General features: G+C 37.6%; 1 protein-coding gene across 8 annotated transcripts in view; it reads right to left on the bottom strand.

Annotated features, from left to right (window-relative positions):
- Nucleotides 1-20,871, bottom strand: part of st3gal3b (ST3 beta-galactoside alpha-2,3-sialyltransferase 3b) — a 74,227-nt gene that overhangs the window by 47,769 nt on the left and 5,587 nt on the right. For 3 of the 8 annotated variants that reach the window (XM_028020454.1, XM_028020456.1, XM_028020457.1), the window contains exons 1-3: nucleotides 14,441-14,678; nucleotides 14,191-14,387; nucleotides 7,517-7,664 (exon numbers count right to left, since the gene is read on the bottom strand). In XM_028020454.1, the coding sequence (XP_027876255.1) occupies nucleotides 7,517-7,625 (109 nt within the window). In that variant the 5' untranslated portion in view covers nucleotides 7,626-7,664; nucleotides 14,191-14,387; nucleotides 14,441-14,678. Of the gene's footprint in view, nucleotides 1-7,516; nucleotides 7,665-14,190; nucleotides 14,388-14,440; nucleotides 14,699-20,871 lie in introns of those variants that run through there. The other 5 variants (XM_028020452.1, XM_028020453.1, XR_003595898.1 and 2 more) reach the window with 4 other exon arrangements.

Here is a 20,871-nt window from a genome sequence, read left to right as displayed (position 1 = left end):
ATCTGAATCCAACCTCAGCAGCAATCGCACGCCGTTATACATGTATAAAGGGGTGTATGCATATTGCAGTATTTATTACACAGCTGCTGATGTGAGCAGAGCATTCATGGTCCAATCAAGGTGGTGAGGACAGGAATGAACCAATGCATACAGGGCCAACAAACCACCAATACTACCCAACACTCCACCCAACTTCTCCAATAATCTAACACAACAATAATAAACCACAATGATTGTACTTTGGAAGCTTTGGGAATGCTGAAATCCATCAGACTCTGGTGGAGCATCATGCTTCATGGACAGCCCACTGCATTCTTAATGCACTCCAGAAGGCCTCACCAAGATCCTGCTCATTTTTATGTTGGCAACATGACCATCATGTGTGAAAGAACCATTTATGCTTTTAAGAATTTGGCAAGAAGTAAATACTTCAATTTAGTTTCAGTTCATATAACTTCATTAGCTTCACTTGAAAGGGGAAAAGCTAAACTGCTAATGAGCTAGCATCCCCACAAAAAAAGACAAATATAAACATCCCACTTCAGTCAAAATAACCAAAGAACAGCTGGAATGTCATTTCATCCACATGTCAATGATTAGTCTGGCAACATAAAATCTGAGGGGGAAAAAAATAATCAGCACAGATTTTTGTAAAATATAAACATGTATTCTTTTATAACAAATTATGACCACCACGTGACCTATTCCCCGTGAGAGCCCAGGAAGATCCAATTCCCCCAATTAGTAAACTTCAACGGGTCTGGCTGAAACCCTATAGGTGGATCACTACACCTTGGAGACGAGAAAAGGCGATCCCTGATGTTGAAAACCGAGCTGGGGTCAAGAATATTTATGGCTGGCTCCTTGTGCAGCTGCTGAGCTCAATGTTAATGAGATTCAGAGCAGAGGGCTGGAAAACACGTACTAACGTTAGAGCAATATTAGCGTGACCTACAACAGATTGCCTCAACAACTGGTCTAGACTTGAAATAAACTTTTTCAAAAGGTTATGTTTTTCTGATTAATGGGAACAGGCATTTATATTTTTCCCCACTGTACTGTGTCTCAGGTTTAAATACAATAAATCACACAAGAAAGGCTGCCTCTAAGTGACACAGCTGTGGAAGCTTTTCTCAGTTTTTTTTTTAACTTGTTTACATTTAATCAGAAAAATTCCTAAATATTTTTTTAAAAACAATAAAAACAAAATTTTAAATAAATTGTTGTGGTAAAACAGCTGTAACATCCATATCAATAAACAGATTGTTTAAGGCTGGGATGTCAAGCTCATTTTAATTTTGGGCCATTTTGAATGTTCTCAAAAGGCAGGTTATGCCAGAATGTACAACAAACATAAAACCCATTAAAAACTGTTAAAATATTAATAATTAAACGTATCTTCATTTGATAAGTACTTTTAAAAATTAAATATGGACCAACTTTTCACTGATCGGTCCCACCAAGATTTCACAATTGTTGTTTTTTTTTTGTAATCAAAATCACTGATTTCGTAGAGCTAATTTATAAATATTTGCAAAAAAATTTGCTATATTTATCTTACATCATGTATTATAGTAAATGTGACTTCTTGTTACTCGCTGTATCAATCATGGGTTACATGATTGATACAGCGAGTACTTGAGTATATTATACTCAAGTAATGCTGAGTATGAAATACTGCCACCTGCAGGTGGGAGTTAGTCACTTAAACTCAATATTTTTGACCCATTCCGGCGAAAAATGTGAAATGAACTCACAATTATGCACTAGCGTGAAAAATTGCGGGGACTTTTTGCGTTCGTTGTTTTGTGGAAATTTCACAAAAAGTGGAGGTTCTATTTCTGTGTGCCTCTGGAGTCTAGAGGGCCACATAAAAAGCTATAGAGCAGGGGTGGGCAACTCCGGGCCTCGGGGGCCGGTCTCCTGCAACTTTTAGATGTGTCTCTACTTCAACACACCTGAGTCAAATAATGAGGTCATTAGCAGGACTCTGGAGAACTTAGGAGGTGATTCAGCTGTTGGATTCAAGTGTGTTGGACCAGGGAGACAACTAAGAGTTGCAGGACACCGGCCCTCGAGGACCAGGATTGACCACCCCTGCTATAGAGGGTGCATGTGGCACCTGGTCTTACACGTATGAGCATCACTGTGCTAATCTAGAAAAGGTACTTATTTTATGCTGTTTAGCATCTGTCACAAAAAGGACATAACTGGGAAGCTGTAGCCATCAGTCAAAAAAAAATCCACTGAGCCAGACGCCTCCATCACCACATGAGATGCTGATTCTGCATCACGCCTCAAGGCACACAAAATTCTACAAAAAATCTAAAGTACTTCATCACTTTCAAAAGGGAAATTAAATGGCGATGTAATTCAAACTATCAAAGTTTCTTCAATGAGTTGCTGTAGAAGCCAGAGACTGGAGATAGGAGGGGTCTCCTGTAGCATTCTGTCTTACAGCGACTTTAAAGACGCCTCTGACTGAAGACACTGGTGTTGTTGCTGTGTTGTGAAGAGGATCATCATTCATCACCAGAACAGTCGACAGAACCGGCCTTCTTTTTCCAGATTGTTGAGTTTTCTTAGGTTCCTGGCTCTGATGCTGCAGATGATGGCAGAAGACATTACACTTTCCACAACAGACTTGGAGAAGATCTGCAGCACCTTACTGAAAACACTGTCGGACTAAGGCTTCTCAAGATGTAAAGTCCGCTCTGACAACTTTGCTGTTATGAAAGTCTGTTGTGCTGTCCAGGTGTTTATGGAGGTATTAGTACTCCACCACTTCCACATCTTCTCCCACGATGGAAACAGTGTTTATGGATTTCAAGACAAACAGGAAAAGTTCAGTCATCTCCTTTGTTTTGTTCACACTACAGATGAGACGATCACACCCTCACAAAAGTGGTCCACCAGCTCTCTGAACTTAGTTTTTTATCTGCCTAAAGGGATGGCCAAAGTTGGCCCTCGAGGTTTTAGTTCTCTCCCTGATAGTACCAACAACCTTTTCGTCATGCCAGTGTTCTTCTTAGGCTTTCTAACGAGCCATCATTAGATTCAGGTGCGTTAAACCAGGGAGAGAACTAAAATGTGCAGGATGCCGGCTCTCGAGGGCCGACTTTGAGCACCCCTGCATTAGGACAATAAACAGTTTGGTAATGTTTTAACACAGCTCTACCAACAAAATGCACAAATATGCATTTACTATTAAAGGGGCAGTAGTACATAAACCCCTGAGGTTTACATGATGTTATAATGTTATTTCCTCGTCAAAAACATACCTGGAGCGCTGCCTCGATTCTTTCATGCATATTTGACTGTGTAAAATGCCCGGGTGGATCTAGCACCGCCTACAGGATACAGTTCCTCCTCGGAGGTGCAGTTTCCAAGTTTCTGAGCTTCTCACAAAGCGCTCCTCCTCCACACAGCTCCTTCAGACTAGCGAGCAGCAATTAGCAAACACCTGTTGCCACTTCTCAGTGTAATGCTGGTAAAAATCTGTTAAAGGGTTAGTAGAGGAGCCATGTTGCCTCCTGAAGGCCCAATTTCAAAGTGCTAAATTATGAAGTCAAATTTATCTTCAGTCATATTTGATATATATAGCATTTATTTAACATTTGATTGTGCTATAAAACAAAACTATGTGCCTGGAAAATGCATAATACCTCCTCTTTAATCAAATGACTGATAAGAAAAGCATGTGCTCATTCAACAGAACAAAGATGAAATATAATATTCTCAAAATTCCTCTCTGTCCCAGAATTCTCTTAAGATATTTTCCATCTCTGACCTCTAAACAAAACTTCTATTGAGATATATTACCCATCATTTTAAATATACATATAAATCCCCTCAGAAGTGAATTTGAACAGACATGGACAGTCTGTGCTCTGACATTTTATGAAAACTAAATATTTTGAAGTAGAGAAGTAAATTACAATGGCTCCCTGATGAGTTTTAAGAGAACTCTTTGTGAAAAGCGTTCGCTCCTTGTAAAAAATGTAATCTCATATTTAACCATAAAATAATGAAATGCATAAATGTAAATACTAATTCATTTTTAAGAAATAGGTTACTGATGAAAAATATGTCCACTGTTTAAGTGTAGAACTTTAGACTAATGTCCGTGCAAACCATGAACATTAATATGAAAAAGTGAAAAGGTAGAGTACAGCCATTGCCAGATTGCAGAGTAGAGCAGGAAATTCATTAGAACAAGGAGAAAGCAGACTTAATCAAGGGATATTATTGGACACAAATATCAAAAGATTTGGGTAACTTGTGGGCTTACATGAACAAATGTGGGATTTCCAGAATTTTAAGTGTCAGGGTAAGGTTTACACTTCCATTATCAATGAAAAAGAGGTTAAAAAAAATAAAAAATTCTCTACCCTCCCAGTTTGTTCTTAAATGTAACTTAAAGACTGGAGACTAAATTTAATTGCATTTTCTTTTAATAGAAATGCCTTATTCAGAATAGAGCTGGTATGAGGTTCAAATTAAAGTCTTGTGTTGATCCAGTGTTTAATCTGCAACAAAGGTGGACTCCTTGGAACTATTACAAAAGAAAAACAAAAAAGTGGGTACAGATGCCCATTTTATGGTGCCCTTTACCAGCTAATAAGCTGCTGCAACCTCAACAGATAAATTCCAGCTTTTTTGTTGTCGTTTACTCCATTATTTTGGGAGCTCTAAACTTATTTTGCAAGCAATTGAACTTTTTAGTTTTGCTTTCAGCAGCTATCTAGCACATATACATTAAAATGAAATGGTTGGGATGTAATCTATAGAAAAAGTTACATAAAAAACAGAAATAAAAATAAATAAGGGCTGCACACTGTTGCCTAGCAGTAAGAAGGTCCTGGGTTTGAATCCCGGCCTGGGCTTTTTTTGTGCATGTTCTCCCTGTGCATGTGTGAGTTTTCTCTGGGTACTCCAGATTCCTCCCACAGTCCAAAAACATGACTGTCAGGTTGATTGATCTCTCCAAATTCTCCTTTGGTGTGAGTGTGTGCATGCATGATTGTTTACATGATTTTGATGGATAGGCGATCTGTCCAGGGTGACCCCGCCTCTCACCCGTTGACTGCTGGGATAGGCACCAGCATCCTTGGCAACCCCACTATGGTTGTAAAATAATAGATAGGTGGAAAAATAAATAATAGAAAAGAAGTCATATGTTATTTAAAATGGATAGAAAAAAAACTGTCCCACCAAAACATTAAAAAATTAATGACTTTAGTTTTTTAGAATAACTCAATTGTTAAATTCAAAATTCACCCAGAAACACATACAGGATGGCCTTCTACATGGAAGGATGTATCAAAATATGATCTACTTTGTTTCTGACTACAATGTTTCTCCACGTAATTATGTCTGCAGCAGGCCAAGCCAATAGAGTTAAAGAGCAGTATTCTAGCTCCCTCTGGTGGACCCAAGAAGGAACACCACCAAGGTTTGTAAAAAAGTAAAAAAATAAAACCTTTCAAAACTAATCAAATTAAAAGACACCAAAGGCTTCTGGAAGCTGCCTGACTACAGAAGTTTCCACTGGAATAGAACATGAGGCTGCATGACTGGGAATAATTAGAGCACAGAGAACCTACATGTAAATTTGACCAAAACATCTACAGTGGTTAGATCGGGGAGTTTTTGGGACCAAAGAGCAAAGAAACCTCAACAATTTCTAAAACGTTCATAACAATTCAACGAGAAGGCCAGAAAACAGTACATAGGTTTGCTATTACCTACAGCAAGCCTGGTCTATCGACTTAAGTTTGGCCATGTGGGATAAAAACAAAACCTCACTACTGTTTCCCATTTGTCAAATCCAAACTTTAACTGCATAAAAAAAAAAAATGCAGCAACCATTTCATTGTTCCATATGTTGTCTGGCTAATTTTTCTTTTTTTTTTTAGGAAGAATGTCGTTTTCTGAAGTTGTGCTTCATATTTCAACATGCTTTTCCTCTACAATAAAGCCAACAGTGGCGGTACATATTTAGTCTGGACATGATGCATCTAAAGATTCTAAATGCACTGGGAAATCAGCCAAACTGACCAAACCTCATCTGATTAAATATTTAGAAACTACTCTTTTGTTGATAGTGAATATTTCACCATACTGAAGTTTAGTGCATCATTTAGTTAGAATTTGTGAAAGCTTCACAATCCTAAAGCTGCTGCTGTGCTGAGCTGTAAAACATAGGCAAACCAATCTGAAAATCTGTTACGTTCAATTACTAATTTATTTTGTAATATAGCAATAGAACAAGCTTGTCTACTGTCAATTGTTCACTAATAGGACAGCGTCCCGCTGAAGGAACCTGAGGTAAACCAGCTTCATAAAACAGGAGTTTAGTAGTGAAAAATCAAGAACATTTTTCATTGCTCTAAATGTGAAACAAAATACAAACAGTTGACTTGTTCTATTTTCCCCCAATATACTCTTGAGAGTGTTCTCTCAATACCGATATTGGCAACGGGCCGGATACCAGCGTTAGTTACTTCTAAAGGCAGGATGTACTCCAGTCTGATACCACTATCTGCTAGATTTTCCTCCTGAGCTGCAACTCAAAAGCTAAACCACATTTCATAGCAGGTGGCTGTGGTAATACCACCTGATTACCACAATAGGTAAAGCCTCCAAAAAAATAAAAAAAAACATTAGAAGAAGGGAGAAGTTAGATGGCAGGAGGGGATAAAAATGTCCATAGTGTGATTTTAGCTAAATCCAGTTTCTATTTATTTCATTGTTAACGTGTCATAAAACTTGCTTTTTGAGACGGACTCAAAAAACTCTTTTTTGAGTCCGTCTCAAAAAACTCTTTTTTGAGTTTCTCTCTTCTCTAACAGAAGAGAGAAAACTAAAGAGAAAGATATGTTGTGCTAATCCTGTTATTGTTTAAATGGAGGAGCAGACCGTCTATCTTGTTACAGAAAGTAATAAGTGAGCTAGGATCTTTTCAACCACATATTATAGAAGATTTGCGCTTGACACACCCTGCAGTAACAACAAGTGACAAAATGGAGCAGGAAATGGGGCACGGTGCACAGCGTACTGAAAATGTGAGAGCCCGTCTCAAAAAGTAACAATCTGTGGTGTTTCATCAAGAAGAAGAAGTCTTTCCTTGCAGTTTAACGACAGTTACATTAATAACGGTGTCTATGTCAGAGTGAAAATCTACAAATGTCATCTACACCTTCTTTCAGAAGGAGTGAATGTTAGTATCTGCCAGTGCAGGAAGTGAGCAACATGCAGGTAGCTTTAACACAGGCCTTCTGGGTAAATCTGATTACAATCCTCTCCCAGCAACATCCACAGCTCTGACCAGCTGAAAGAAAACCTACACCGTGTTTGAGACATTAACAGACACCCCGAGCTTTTGTGAAACAGAACATCAAGATAGACATTCACACTCAAACAGACGATGCAAGGTTTTACAAAGAGATTACAAAGAAAGATGGGTGAATTTGTGAGTAATAACGTTCAATGTTAGACTGAAGGAGCAACTTACGAGGATTCTGTCCCCATACGTATAGATGTAGCTTCCAAGAAGAGTAGTAAATAAAGCCCAGCACCAGCAAGGCACACAGGACAAACAGCAGCTTGCGTGTGGGCTTCATGGTCTAAGGTCATTCACATGGCACCATCAAGGTCATCACCTATACAAGCAGAGAAGAGGCGAGTTTTAATGGCAGACATCAGCAAAGGGAAGGCAAAAACACGCACAATGACAACGACTGCAGGGCAGATCTGGAGAAAAAGTGAAAACAAAAAACTGCTGAGTTATTTCAGATACTATCAAGGTAAGGAAATATACCATCACCTTCCTAAAATTATGATCAAAGTCCTTTTCTTGTAAAAAATTTCTATTTTAGGAAGGTGAGGATATTATTATAATTTTATTATGTAAGAATACCTACAATATCACTGCTTCCTGAAACAGTGGAAATGGTGGGAGAGGATTACTTACATACATACGTGAATGGTAATTTGTCTATACATCACAGAGGTAACTAAATCAATCAACATAAAATATCAACTCTGACATGGACACTTAACTAAATGCATCTTGCTGACTAGGAGCTGACAGCGGGTTGAGTTATGGGTAGGATGCTTTGGAGCACGCCTGGTTCAAAAGCGGATTTAAAACTTTGGCTGAAGTGGCGTGTTTAACAAGCCAACAGTAGATACAGAAGAGAGAAAACTAAAGAGAAAGATATGTTGTGCTAATCCTGTTATTGTTTAAATGGAGAAGCAGACCGCCTATCTTGTTACAGAAAGTAAAAAGTGAGCTAGGATCTTTTCAACCACATATAATGGAAGATTTGCGCTTGACATACCCTGCAGTAACAAGTGACAAAATGGAGCAGGAAATGGAAATTGCACAACGTACTGAAATTGTGATGTAAGTAAAAACAAAAGCAGTAAAATATTAAAATAATATGCTGGGATTAATTCGGCCTGGGACCTCTAATTAAAATCAATTAGTCGGGCCGGATCAGGCTCAGACATGATGTCTATGGACTCTGTCTGGATCCGGTTGGATTTTTTTATGTCTGAATTTCTGTAACTTTTAAACATTCAACACCAAAAATGTATATGTGGTCCGCTGCTGGACTACCCTAACGTACCAACCATGGGGCTCAGCAGGTTTTCTGGGAGAGACCCTGTCATTGTTCTGTCAGTGGTTTTTAATCACAACAGAGAAAAAGTTCATACGTTCATCTGTGTGATGGGATCTGGATTCTCTGTGCAACTTGCTAAATATTAAGTAAACCACATAAAAATTAAGTGCAACTGAATAGCAAATGCCAATATTATTTAAATCCTGCCCGGTTAAAATAAAATATGATGCTATATTTTTGAGGCCATCAGTCAAAATGACGCACAACAAAACAGTCTAGTGACATACAATTTTCAATCAAGCATATTTCCCATCCCTAAGAATATAATGTTTCCAATCTCTGAAGTCTGTTTCTATAAATTCAAAAATCAGACAGTGATGTGTAAAAAATAAAGTATATGCAAGGGAAACAATTTGGAGTATAAATGAGAGTGATTCTGAAATCTCTTAAAACCCTGTCCCAATTCCTGCCTGATTTCTCCCTGCAGCAGATACATTTTTTCTCAGCAGGTAATAATTTCTCCTTAACTGAGAAAAGTTAAGGAGAAATTATAACCATGCCATCTTGGCATGGATTAACTAGTGATTTAGCCAACATTAGCTGCAGCATTACTCAACTTACTGTACTTGGTTTGTTTGGAAAATGTTGTGCAAAGTTCTTTGCCTTTTGCTGCCATGACTAGCACACACACACCAGCAGCAGCTCTGGCTTGTAATGCACAGCTGCAAGTCTCTGTCTGCCACACAGGTGTAACACTGGTGCAAACATCTTATGTTGCATTTAAAGCCAGCTTAGATAAACAGGTCATTAGTGGAAAAAAAGTGAACATGACAGAGATCACAGATATGGTGAATACAAGAGTCCTTTCTGTATCAAATCAGGATAGGAATAATAGAAAGTTGACCAAGACATGGTTTAAAAAAAAAAACCCTTTCTCAAATAAAATAAACCACCAGCTGACTCTATGGGCGAACAACAAACCAGGTCCAACAGGAGGCATGGCACTTCTTTAATGCAACCTCAATAAAATGTATACATCAGTTTCCATAAAGCCACAAACACAAAAACTGTTGAATTCAATTCACACCAAAGCACAACTAATTTCTCAAACTTAAAAAGGAATGCTAAAAGATGAAATTTCATAAGTCATATAAAAATTTAGGTCATGGAATTGTTAAACCTCTTGATAAAATGTAGAACACCAATATTTATTCAGGTAAATTAAATGGTGGCAAACTGTTGATAGGCTAAAGGTCACCTGACTATCAAACTGTTGACTCTTCAAAGCCAGCCCTTGCATGTGTGGAGAATTAAAACAGCAATAACTACAGTACATGCAACATTTATCTAAGTGTAACCAAAGATAATCAATCAATCAAATTTTATTTGTATAGCACATTTCAGCAGCAAGGCATTTCAAAGTGCTTTACATCATATCAAACACAGAAACACAACGCAACATAGAATCAACAATCAAAACACGACATTAAGTCAGGTTCCATCAATAAATTTGTAATTGATTACGTTTCAAATACAATCCTAAACAGGTGGGTTTTTAGTCGAGTTTGCATCCATAGAAGGTTTACCGGTTACACTCTTACTGTGTTATATGGAACAAAATACCTATTGCTATTTTTATTCGCACTCACGCTCACAATCACAGTTTAAAACGATGTAGACAGCATTTTAATGGACTTCTGGTTTTTGCATGTCTTTCATAATGAAAATGAAAGACATGCAAAAACTTTTATATCCTACACAGCATTCTAGAATACCATACATTTTTTTTCCCCTCCATCAGACTTTGCTTCAGATGGAGTTCTACACCAAATCGAATTAAAAATGAACAGAACTCAGATAGTGATCACCATAGACATCACCTGCAAACCCGTCCCACCATATGACCACAGGCCCTTAGTCGTTTAGTGAAGCTTCATGCAGAAAAGACGGGAGACAGAAAAACGAGATCAACAATTCACTCAATGAGACCAGCAGCTGTAGTCCATGGCAGAAATGTAGGTTTAGATATGGAGCTAGACCTAAAGGCCTGTAGGGTTGCTGTGAATAATTATTTTAGTAATCAAAAAAAAAATCTATTTATACGATTAAATCAAGTAAATAATAAAAATATAAAATATTGTTAAATTCTGACATTGTAGCAGTATAAATATTGACCCAATTTTTCAAATCTGTGCATTTCTAATAATTACTTTTATGTAGCTTAGAAAATTAACCTGTAACAAAAAAAGCATTTTTTTTATTTCAACCTGGACAAAAATTAAACAAAAATCTGAAATTTTATTAAATAATTAAAAAAAAAATAAGCAGCAGACTGACAAAGAAACTTTAAAAAAAAGAATAGATTTATTGTCATTGAACAGCAGAGTAACAATATTGATGTTGATAAGATCAGCTCCAAAATAACGACACCTCTCAACCCGGACAGGTCTGCTGTTGAAAATAAGATGCCAACACTCACAAATGACTAAATCAAATCCAGTACCACATCTGGTCTGAGCCGACACCTCCGCAAGCCGTTAGAAAAATACACTCAGAAATTGGGCTTTAAACTTTGCAACTTTTTTTCTTTTTTGGATGCACTCATTTGTAAGAGTCTGCATTCTCTCACATGAAGATCAAATCGAAGAATATTCACTAGGACTGATAAACACCTGCTGCTCTAAGACTTGCAACCAGCTCCTCCTGCTCAGGCTATGAGCAGGAGGAAAGAAGACATAATTACTTTTTCAGGATTAGCCATCAGAAAAATGAGTGCTGAACTGAAAAACGATAACTCTGACCTCTATTACCATAGCTTTAAATGATCAGTGAGTCTTTGGCTCCAGTTTGATGATTAGTGATTATGCAACAACCTGCTCTCTTTGGTAAAACTTTCAAGATTTTCCCAGGTTAACGTCAAATACATACCCTGAATATCAGGGTTCAGCTAGTTTTTCCCCATAGTTGGTATCTATTGAAAATGTTTTAATCCAACGATGTCATGCTTAATTTACCTACAGAGATGTAAAAATTTTTGCATTACCCAAATAGTCTACTAACGTTTCTTGAATGTACCTATAGAACAAGAAATAACTGATCTGATTTGCAAGCACGCTTAATCTGACAGTCAAGTTCACATAATTTATTTGTTTATAGCTTATTCAGGATTCCACTTGTTTTATTTGAAAATAATGCAAGCTCAATATTCTTTTAAGTTGTCATAGGGGTAAGGATGTATTCTAAAGTCGCAAACATGACTTAAAACGAATATTACAAAGGAAAGTAACTTACTCTACACACTAAAAGGCAGAACATTCACCAAGAAGCAAAAAATGTGTCTATTAGGGAGCTGAATAAAGCTCTACCAACCAGTTTACATAGTTACCTATTGAATGAAATGTTATTCCTCATAAGAGCAAATTTCCTGATTCAATAAAGAAAAAACTATAAACATAATTGTAACCCTAATTTTATATTACAGTGATGGGTCCAGCAACACCGATGCGAAACTGTGTTTATAAGGAAGCGAATCCGTCAACGGGATGCATTTGCCAAAAAGATTCTTTATCTTTTACTGTACGGCATCAACTATGGAGCAACCTCAAGGTAAGCAAAAGTTTTCCTCAGTGTGGGACCATTTTGATCTTGCATCGGAAAATAAGATATTTGTTTTCATTTCGTTGTTTCATCCGGTTCATTCAGCATTATTTGCTGTTTATTTGGACATGATGTACTAAAATGTTTTTAGATAACCTTTGGCACCATCTTGACACTGAAGTAGGCAGGCAGACCAAAAGTGCCACAGCTGATGCCATCCAGGAGGTGCAGAGATACCTTACAGACGGCAATATTTTCAGATTTGCTAATGACATACTGGCAGAACCAAAAGACAATTTATCCAAACCTCTTCCAGTTGTCATTGCAATACCTTTGCACTCCAGCCTAATCTGTGCCATGTGAGAGGGTGTTTTCTACAGCAGGAGAAGTTATCTCAAAAAAGCGTAACAGGCTAAATTTCAAAACATTGGAAAAACTTATTTTTTTGAATAAAAATTTGTGGAAAAAAAACCCAAGTCCACAAGCATCCTCATTCCAAAACACGTTCACTTAAATTTTCACTTTATGGTACATGTTCATATTATTTATTGACTGTATCTAAGAATATCAAATATTTTAAATTTTACTTAAGATATGAAATAGTACAATATATAATACACAATAAAATGCAATGACTTAAATGTTATTGTATATTATAGGTCATCAAATCAGTCTGTAATCTATGTTGCCTGTTTTTAATGTCCAGCAGGTGTCAGTATTCAGTGACACAGTACCGACACAGTATCAATACAGTTTTGCTATGGGTTGAAACGTTCATGACGCCTCATTTACCCATCACTATTATATTATAGCATCAACCGGAAATTTTATGACTTAACTAAACGTCATAACTCATGTTTAGCTAAGTGTTAAAACATTTTGGTTTTAAATCTTTCGTAAATACAGAAAATCTGAAAAGTTTGGGAACCTCTGATCTAAAACATTGGGGTCAGAGACCTTTGTACTCCATGTTCAGGGGAGGTAACATTTAGGTTCTATGCTCATCAGCTGTTCAAACAACACTAATACAAAAATGAGATCCACAGAAACTGAAAATATAGTTATCAACTCTTGGGTCAGTAATAAAAGAAAAAGCATTTTGCTGCTTTTTTATAGGCAATGTCAAAATTCTAATCACATTATTTAATATGATAATGTATATTATATATATATATATATACACACATTATATATATATATATATATATATATTATGTATAAAAAAGGTACGTTTTTTAAACGTACCTTTTTCTTGTAAAGAACACTTAAATGTCCCGTTTATAAGGGGATGTCCGAAGGAACGAAGGAAAAAATAAAAGGATTTATCAAAAAACAGCCACATCGTTGTTCAGTTTAACCTCAGTGACAGTTCCCACACAATGTTTGGGTCTTCTGAAACTTTACAGTTCAGGTCATAACGAAGTCTCAGCCATTTACCTGACAAAAACATTCCGAGTCCGTTAGCAAAAGCAAACATAACGGTAACTTGCTTTACGGTCTAACAAAACGAAGCAGTTATTTTTAAGTCATAACAAAGACACTTGTTTTAAGTATCGTGCCTCGCTCTGTCCATTGTTACTATGCATGTGTGATATACAAATATTAGTTTGGAATAATAAAAAGGAGGAAAATACGAGGCGACCGTTGTGCGTGAGCTAACCACTATGCTAACGACGCTACGTTGGCACAGCATAAGCCTGAACCACCGGGCAGGCCTTCTACGTAACACAACGTTGGTGGAGATATTTTCTCAGCTGACATAAAAATGTTTCAGAATTTCCTTGAAAAAAGTCCACACGTATGGCCTATACCGAAGTCCGCAACATAAAACATGTAGCGCATCGGACAACAGGTAACCAGTCCTTTAAATTAAACTACAACCTCAGCTGCGAACTGAACGTAACGACGTCTTGTCCTCAACACCACAATTCATTGTAAATTAGTGACAGTCCGCGAACGTTACCTTTCTTTTTATTTGAGTCCCAGGGTGTGAAACAGATGATTCCTCAAATAAAATTATGTACAGATTGAAGCAACCATGCTTCCCTTCCTCTCCGACACATTTTGGTAACATCTGTGGAGGTCCTTAGTCCATTAAGCAGAACAGGGCCAGCATGACTGCGCCGTTTCAGCCAGTCTCAACAGCTCTGCGAGAAGAGCCTTCAGAGATTCTTCTTCTTCTTCTTCTTTTGTTTTTTATTGGCGGCTGGCACCTTCAGAGATTCCCAGGCGCAGCAGCTTACTAAAGTCCATAAACAGCCACTGGAGTCACATAAGGAAGTTCGTCTGTGACTGACTTAAGATGCGCCCCTCCGCTCCCTGTTTTACTGGGGTTTAGATCATCGCACCAGACCATCCGTTTCTTCACGAAAGGTATTACTCACATCAACGTTGCACTGCTCTTCGCTCAGTTTGAAAGCATTTATATCCAGCCCATGGCTCAGCCCCCTTCCAGCTATAATAGTCCTGGCTCAGCAGCAGGGAAACAGATCCTCAGACCTATAGCGCTTATTGGTCTACTTCTCCCACGCTACGATAGTATGTGCTGGCCAGCAAAGTTTTGTTATTGTTTTTTTTTTCTTTCTTTCTTTTTCATTGAGTTAGGGCGGGTGGGACCTGGCATGTTTTGTTTTAAGGAGCTGTTTATTAACGTTGTAAAAGTGGCTCTTTATTGTGGTAACTAAACCATACATAAACTATCTAAAACATTTATTTCTTGTAAGTTTGATGCTTATTAAGGCTTACAGAATAACCACAAAATTCAGCCTCGGAAAATTAGAATATCGCATAAGATCACTTAAAAGATGTTTTAAACAGACATGTCAGATTTCTGAAAAGTGTGGTCATTTACATAAGTAGCACTTCTTTGTTCGTCTCAGGTCCAATAGGTTGATTTCACAACAGACACATTCACTTTATTTATTCTAACAGAGAAAATCAAGTTGGTAGTTCTTCTACCCCACAGTCACTGTGATTGTATTATAGTATTTAACATAAATTTACACAAGTCAGCTCATGTTTAACACAATATATTACAATATAGTACAGAAAATAAAATCACAAAATTCAAAAACCCACAATTGTTAACTGAAACATTACATTGTATCAAAACTTAAAACATACTTAACAAGAGACAAAATAAAGTTGGTGGTCAACATTAGTCCAGCTGTTTCTGCCGCTATACATTAAATAAAATACAATAAATAACCCCAAGCAAACTGGTTCCCAATGAAAAGTTAACAGTTGTAAAATTAAACACAGCCAGACATTTCTCACGATAACAATTAAAATGTTATACAAGGACAGATTACACACAGAACCCTTTATGATTAAATTTATCTAAAATATGTTAAATTATAATTCTTGTAAGAAAAACAGTCCTGATTCTAACACATACCACAGTTACAGAAGTCTGTCACCATCTGTAACTGTGGTAACCCACTATGGTAAGCAAGATCAGCTTAGTGAAATAAAACTCCACTGAATATGCAGCCAGTACTTGGTTTGGGCTCCTATTATATGAATAACTGCATCAATGCATTGTGGCATGGAGGAGAGCCGCCTGTGGTTCTGGTGAGATGTAAAATAAAATCAGGATCTCTATGAAGCTCGTCAGCCGAAGGAAGCATGAAATGTTTTTTTTTTTTTTTTTTTGGGAGATGTGTCCTGTGGTCTGAGGAAAGTAAAATTGAGATGTTTTTCAATAATGACTTCTGTTAGAGAAAAATGAGGATGTTTGCCAGCCTAACAACATGACAGCTGTGAAGTTTGTGGGGAAGATGCATATGATTCTTTTGTTGTTGAAGGGACAGCAAAATAAATGATGTCATAAACAACAAAGATAATATGAAAATCCTGAAGCTACCTCTCAAGACATCAAACACATAACCACAAATCGGTCTTCCAAATGCACAATGACCCTAAGCATACTGCCAAATTAGTAGCAAAATGCCTTGGAGTGACCATCACAAAGACCTGATCTCAGTTCCATAGAAATTTGGCAGATAGAACTGAAAACAAGGAGTTCTACAAACCTGACAGTCAGTGGTGGTTCTTGATATAGGCAACATGGGCAACTATCCAGGGTGGCATTTTGTGGGGGGTGAAATGGGTCATCATTCCCCAAATCCCCCCTTCCCACTCTCTTACAACCTGAGGCTCTGAATATCAACAGTACCCAACAACTTCATGGAGAACAGTGGGTGAAGGGGAATGTGCGGGGAGCAGAAAGGTGGTTCGAACCATGTGAACATTTCGAGATAACAGTTGTCATTAAAAATAGGATTTAGTGTTGAATTTGGGGTTAATACTAGATTATTTAATTGTTTAAACTGTCCTGACTAAATTATTTTGTGGGCAACTGTACACAATCAAAACTGAATTATGGAGTAGCAAAACATGTTTGCAAAAATTATATCAGCATATTGTGGCAGACTGATTTGTCCATGTATAGTGAGCTTCATATTCTGTTACAGACTCAGTCTAGAGACCACAGTTTGAAGGACCTCTGCTCAAATCACTGCATTTCCATTGATCTTAAAGTTGTGCAAATTGGAATCACAAAAATAAATTTGCTTTGTGGAGACACGCCAGTTTTTACTAAAAAAAAAAAGATTTTGCAGTAGGATGAGATGGGCTTATCAAAATTAGTGTATTGCGTAAAACTGCAATGAAAACACTTTTTGCATCACACAAATCATGTGATAAACAGCTGGATGTTACTATTGGTGGAAAAGATGAAGAAGACAATAAGTGATAGGTGGGTGATGGTGCAGCATGTTTTTTAATGACTTATCGCGTGAGCAAACTTATTCATATGTAATGTTAATTGTGTTTCATATTTAATGGAAACAATGCAATTGCAAAATTGTGTTTTTTTATTATTATTATTTTTGCGCACTGGAAAAGCAGCCACTGTCAGGTGTCTTAATGCAACAGCCCACTGTTTCTGACAACCTTCATTCCAGTTGGCTTTTTAGTACATCACAACCCCAGGTAACAGCAGACTGCTGTGCCCATAATCCTGTCCCCTCACTCTCTTGCTCCTGTTACTCTTATTTTTGGGTTTTCCTTTACATATCTTGTTTCTTGATCATTTCCTGACATTCACAAAGCCTTTGTATTCTGCACAAGCAGCTGTCGTACTAAAAGATGACGAAACAGCGAGGCGTCAGTTTTCCGTTTTTACCCTGCGAAGAGCGTCTCAGAGTAGCACCCCGATCTATTAATATTGAATCAAGCAGGAAATAGAATCTGCTCACCCGCTGTTCTCCAGATGAGCTCAGGAGATTAGGAGCAGGAAGGAGAATGACACACGAGGCAAAACCTGAGATGCACTCAAACACAAATAGACTTCTTTGACTGAATTGTCACAGGATAAAAAAAAAATAGCAGCATTTGCTCTACATGGGTGTTAGTCGATCAGCATGGTGAGTTATACAGCTCATCCACTTTTAGGGTATGTTGTCCAATGAGGTACAATGCATCTTCAAAGTGAGGAGCCACATTCATTTGCTCTCGCTGTTCAGGTGGTATTGTTTCCTGTCAAATCTCGTCCAAGTTTTACCCATTCACTGCATCTGTTGTAAAAAGCTTATTGTGGGAAAAAGGCTCAACTCTGAAAAGAAATATGGTTCTTTGTCAATGAAATTGATTCTATTTCACTCAATTGGCTCATCAAACCTCTTACTGACAACCCAGGAATCATCACTAGCTTGTCGGTCTTCCTCGTTAGTTAAATAACCTAACCTCAACTAGGGTAAGCAGACATTAGTAAAATCAAACTATGTCATGTCATCTTGAATATTTGTACAAGGATGATCATTAAGTTTTATTATTTGTGTTTAAAGAAGTTGCCAGTGTTGGGCTGCCTGTTGACAGACACCTCATTGGATGGATCCCGGTCGATATTTACTCATGATCATATGACATGGTGGAAACACAGTCCTCTACCTTCTATTTCTGGGAACCATACAATAAAAGTATTTGCTCTGGGTTTCTGTATTTAAACTTGACATCTATATCACCAGGATCATCTTGAAGCTGTAGCATGAAATTTTTATAAAAGATATATATATGTTTTTCACATATTTGCTAAAACTGTCACCATGTTGTGACAATACAATGACAGATAAAATGTGAAAAGATCGATCTCCTTTACCTCCTCCTGAGCTACTATTGACCGTTCCAGGTCAAAAATGGCCAACAAGAGCCAGAAGGAGGGTCTTAGTGCTGTCAATTAACCTCGTGTATGTGCTGCTACATGTGCTCATGGTGGAGAAGCAACTCACCGTTCCAGGAAAATAGTTTTTCCACTTTCATCAGTGGCCATGCTAACTAGCCTTACCATTCTTGGCAGATTCTGCTATCGGGAAGATGCTGTTGCATAACAAACAACAAGAGGGAGGAGTGAAAATTTGTGAGCAGCTGATATCCAAGCCTGATTGGCAACTCCAAGATCCTCCTTCTGGCTAAGTGTTTCTAGTTAGTGGTGGTTTGAGGAACTCAATTGTTTCACAGATTATCTGTCACAACATAGTGACAAATATGTAAAATATATATATATATATATATATATATATATTGTCAAGAAAATCCGAGCTCATCCCACTTCCCCATGCTGGAGAAGTTAGTTTAACAGTAATAATAAATAAAGTTATCTTTAAAATGAATCACTCAAGTGACATCAAGGCCCAACAGTAGACTTAAGTGTCAATAAAATAAATCTGGTTGTGTGTGTTGTTTTTGTCTCATGCAAACTTTGCTTTAATTCTACTTTTTTCTATCTAATCATAAGAAATCATAGTCAGTCAGAAAGAGTCATTAAACAAGAAAAGCAGGTTTCCTGGAAAAAGAGGAAGTTTCCAGCCTGCAGATTTATAAAAATAGCTGAGACTATTCCTTAGTTTAAAGCATGAAAGTTTTAAAGAATGAAATCTAAACATTATTAGTAATTGGATAAGATTCAAAGTAAAATACTTATATTAATATTGGTTTACTTGTAATAATACTTACACTTATATTTGTGAGAACACTTACAAGAAAAACAAGTAACTGTAACTTTGGTATTAAATAATTAGAATCATGGATTATTCTTGGTTTCTTTTCAGAAAACATCTGTAATAACTCACATTAAGATTATAATAAGAATAATTAATAAGTTATGGTTATAAAATTATAAATGAATGATAGATCAGAAAAGCTGAAGAAAATAAATGTGATATAAGTTATGGTTATAAAATTATAAATGAATGCTAAATCAGAGAAGCTAAAGAAAATAAATGTGATATAAATGTGATTTTGACATTGAACTTGAAATGGTGTAAAAAGGTGTAACTGCAATTAAACATCACTGATATGTTGGAGGTAGACAGTAGGTGAAAGGTTGTGCAGGCAAGGGACATAGGAGGTTGAGCAACCCTGAGACATTAGCACAGACATCAGGACATAATGTCTGTAAGACAGTGATGGATATGAGATCATCTGTCTAAGCAGTCAGCCAATTAAACAAGCACAGCAACAGTGCTAGCCAATGAAAACGCACCAAAAGGTGGATAAACCCTATATAAGGTGGGTGCAAAAGAGGAACCTTTCGTTGGATCCTCCGGGCAGCTTCGAGCCAAGATCGAGATGGACAAAGAACTCTGCAGCTGAAGAAGAGCCGGGGCCACAGAGACGAAGACTGTCCTGCTCATGGAGACCAACCCGTCAGGCCCACAATCTGTGGCTTCAAATCGCACTTCTCTCATCGGCTGGGTTCTGACCCCAAAGACAAAGATGAAGACAAAGGCAAAGACAAAGACAAGGAAGAAGAACTGGTGCCTTTTTTCCTGCCAGCACCAAGTCCTGTGTGACCTCAGCATCCATGCGGAGAAGAAGCTCATCAGACCTACAGAGATCCCTGCCTTCGTCGATCGTCTTCCTCCTCCTGCTGCAGCACCTTCTTCATCATCAAGCCAGGTCTGGGGTTCGAAACGCCAAACTCCGTCCGTCTCTCTCAAAGGTTCCCTTTTTTAGTTCTCAGTATCAGCAGTAGGGAAAGATAGACTAGATTTTACTTATTTGATTATTTCTGCTACTGAATTAAGCTGTACTGACCCTTGCAAAAATGCCTTACTAATAAAATATTTAGCATAAAGAAAATCTAAAGATGTTGTGGACATTCAGTTAATGAGTCACCTTAAAGTTCTTTGATGGTTGTAAAATAGCTGTGATGTTTGATTCTGGAGAGGAAGAGGTGGAAAATGTTTTTAGGTTGCTGGTAGCCCATATGTAAAACATCATCCTTGGGACTCGCCCGAGTCACTAAAACCTACCTGGTTCAATAACAAATGCAAGTTGTAAAATAGAGAACGAGCGACCGTTAACAGGTGTGCTCTGTGAAACTAGTTGGCTGTAGGCTGCTCAGTCTGGCTAATTCACAGGGGGAAGAAGGGTGGGACACCTGGATGTAGGCCGTCAGATAACCAGGCGAATCGTTTCTCGAAACCAGCTTAAACAGAGTTTACTTCAGTTCTGGACAGGGTAAATCCCAGCAGATTTAGGAAACTCAATTAACCCGTTAGAAGGAGAGCTGGTAGCACATCTCCCCTCTCAGAAGAGGAAGTACGAGAGTGAGAGAGTAGAGACAGAAAGGAGGGGGGGG

This window comes from Xiphophorus couchianus, chromosome 6 (assembly GCF_001444195.1).
Source record: "Xiphophorus couchianus chromosome 6, X_couchianus-1.0, whole genome shotgun sequence".
Taxonomy (NCBI): domain Eukaryota; kingdom Metazoa; phylum Chordata; class Actinopteri; order Cyprinodontiformes; family Poeciliidae; genus Xiphophorus; species Xiphophorus couchianus.
This window is presented reverse-complemented; position numbering and strand designations above follow the sequence as displayed.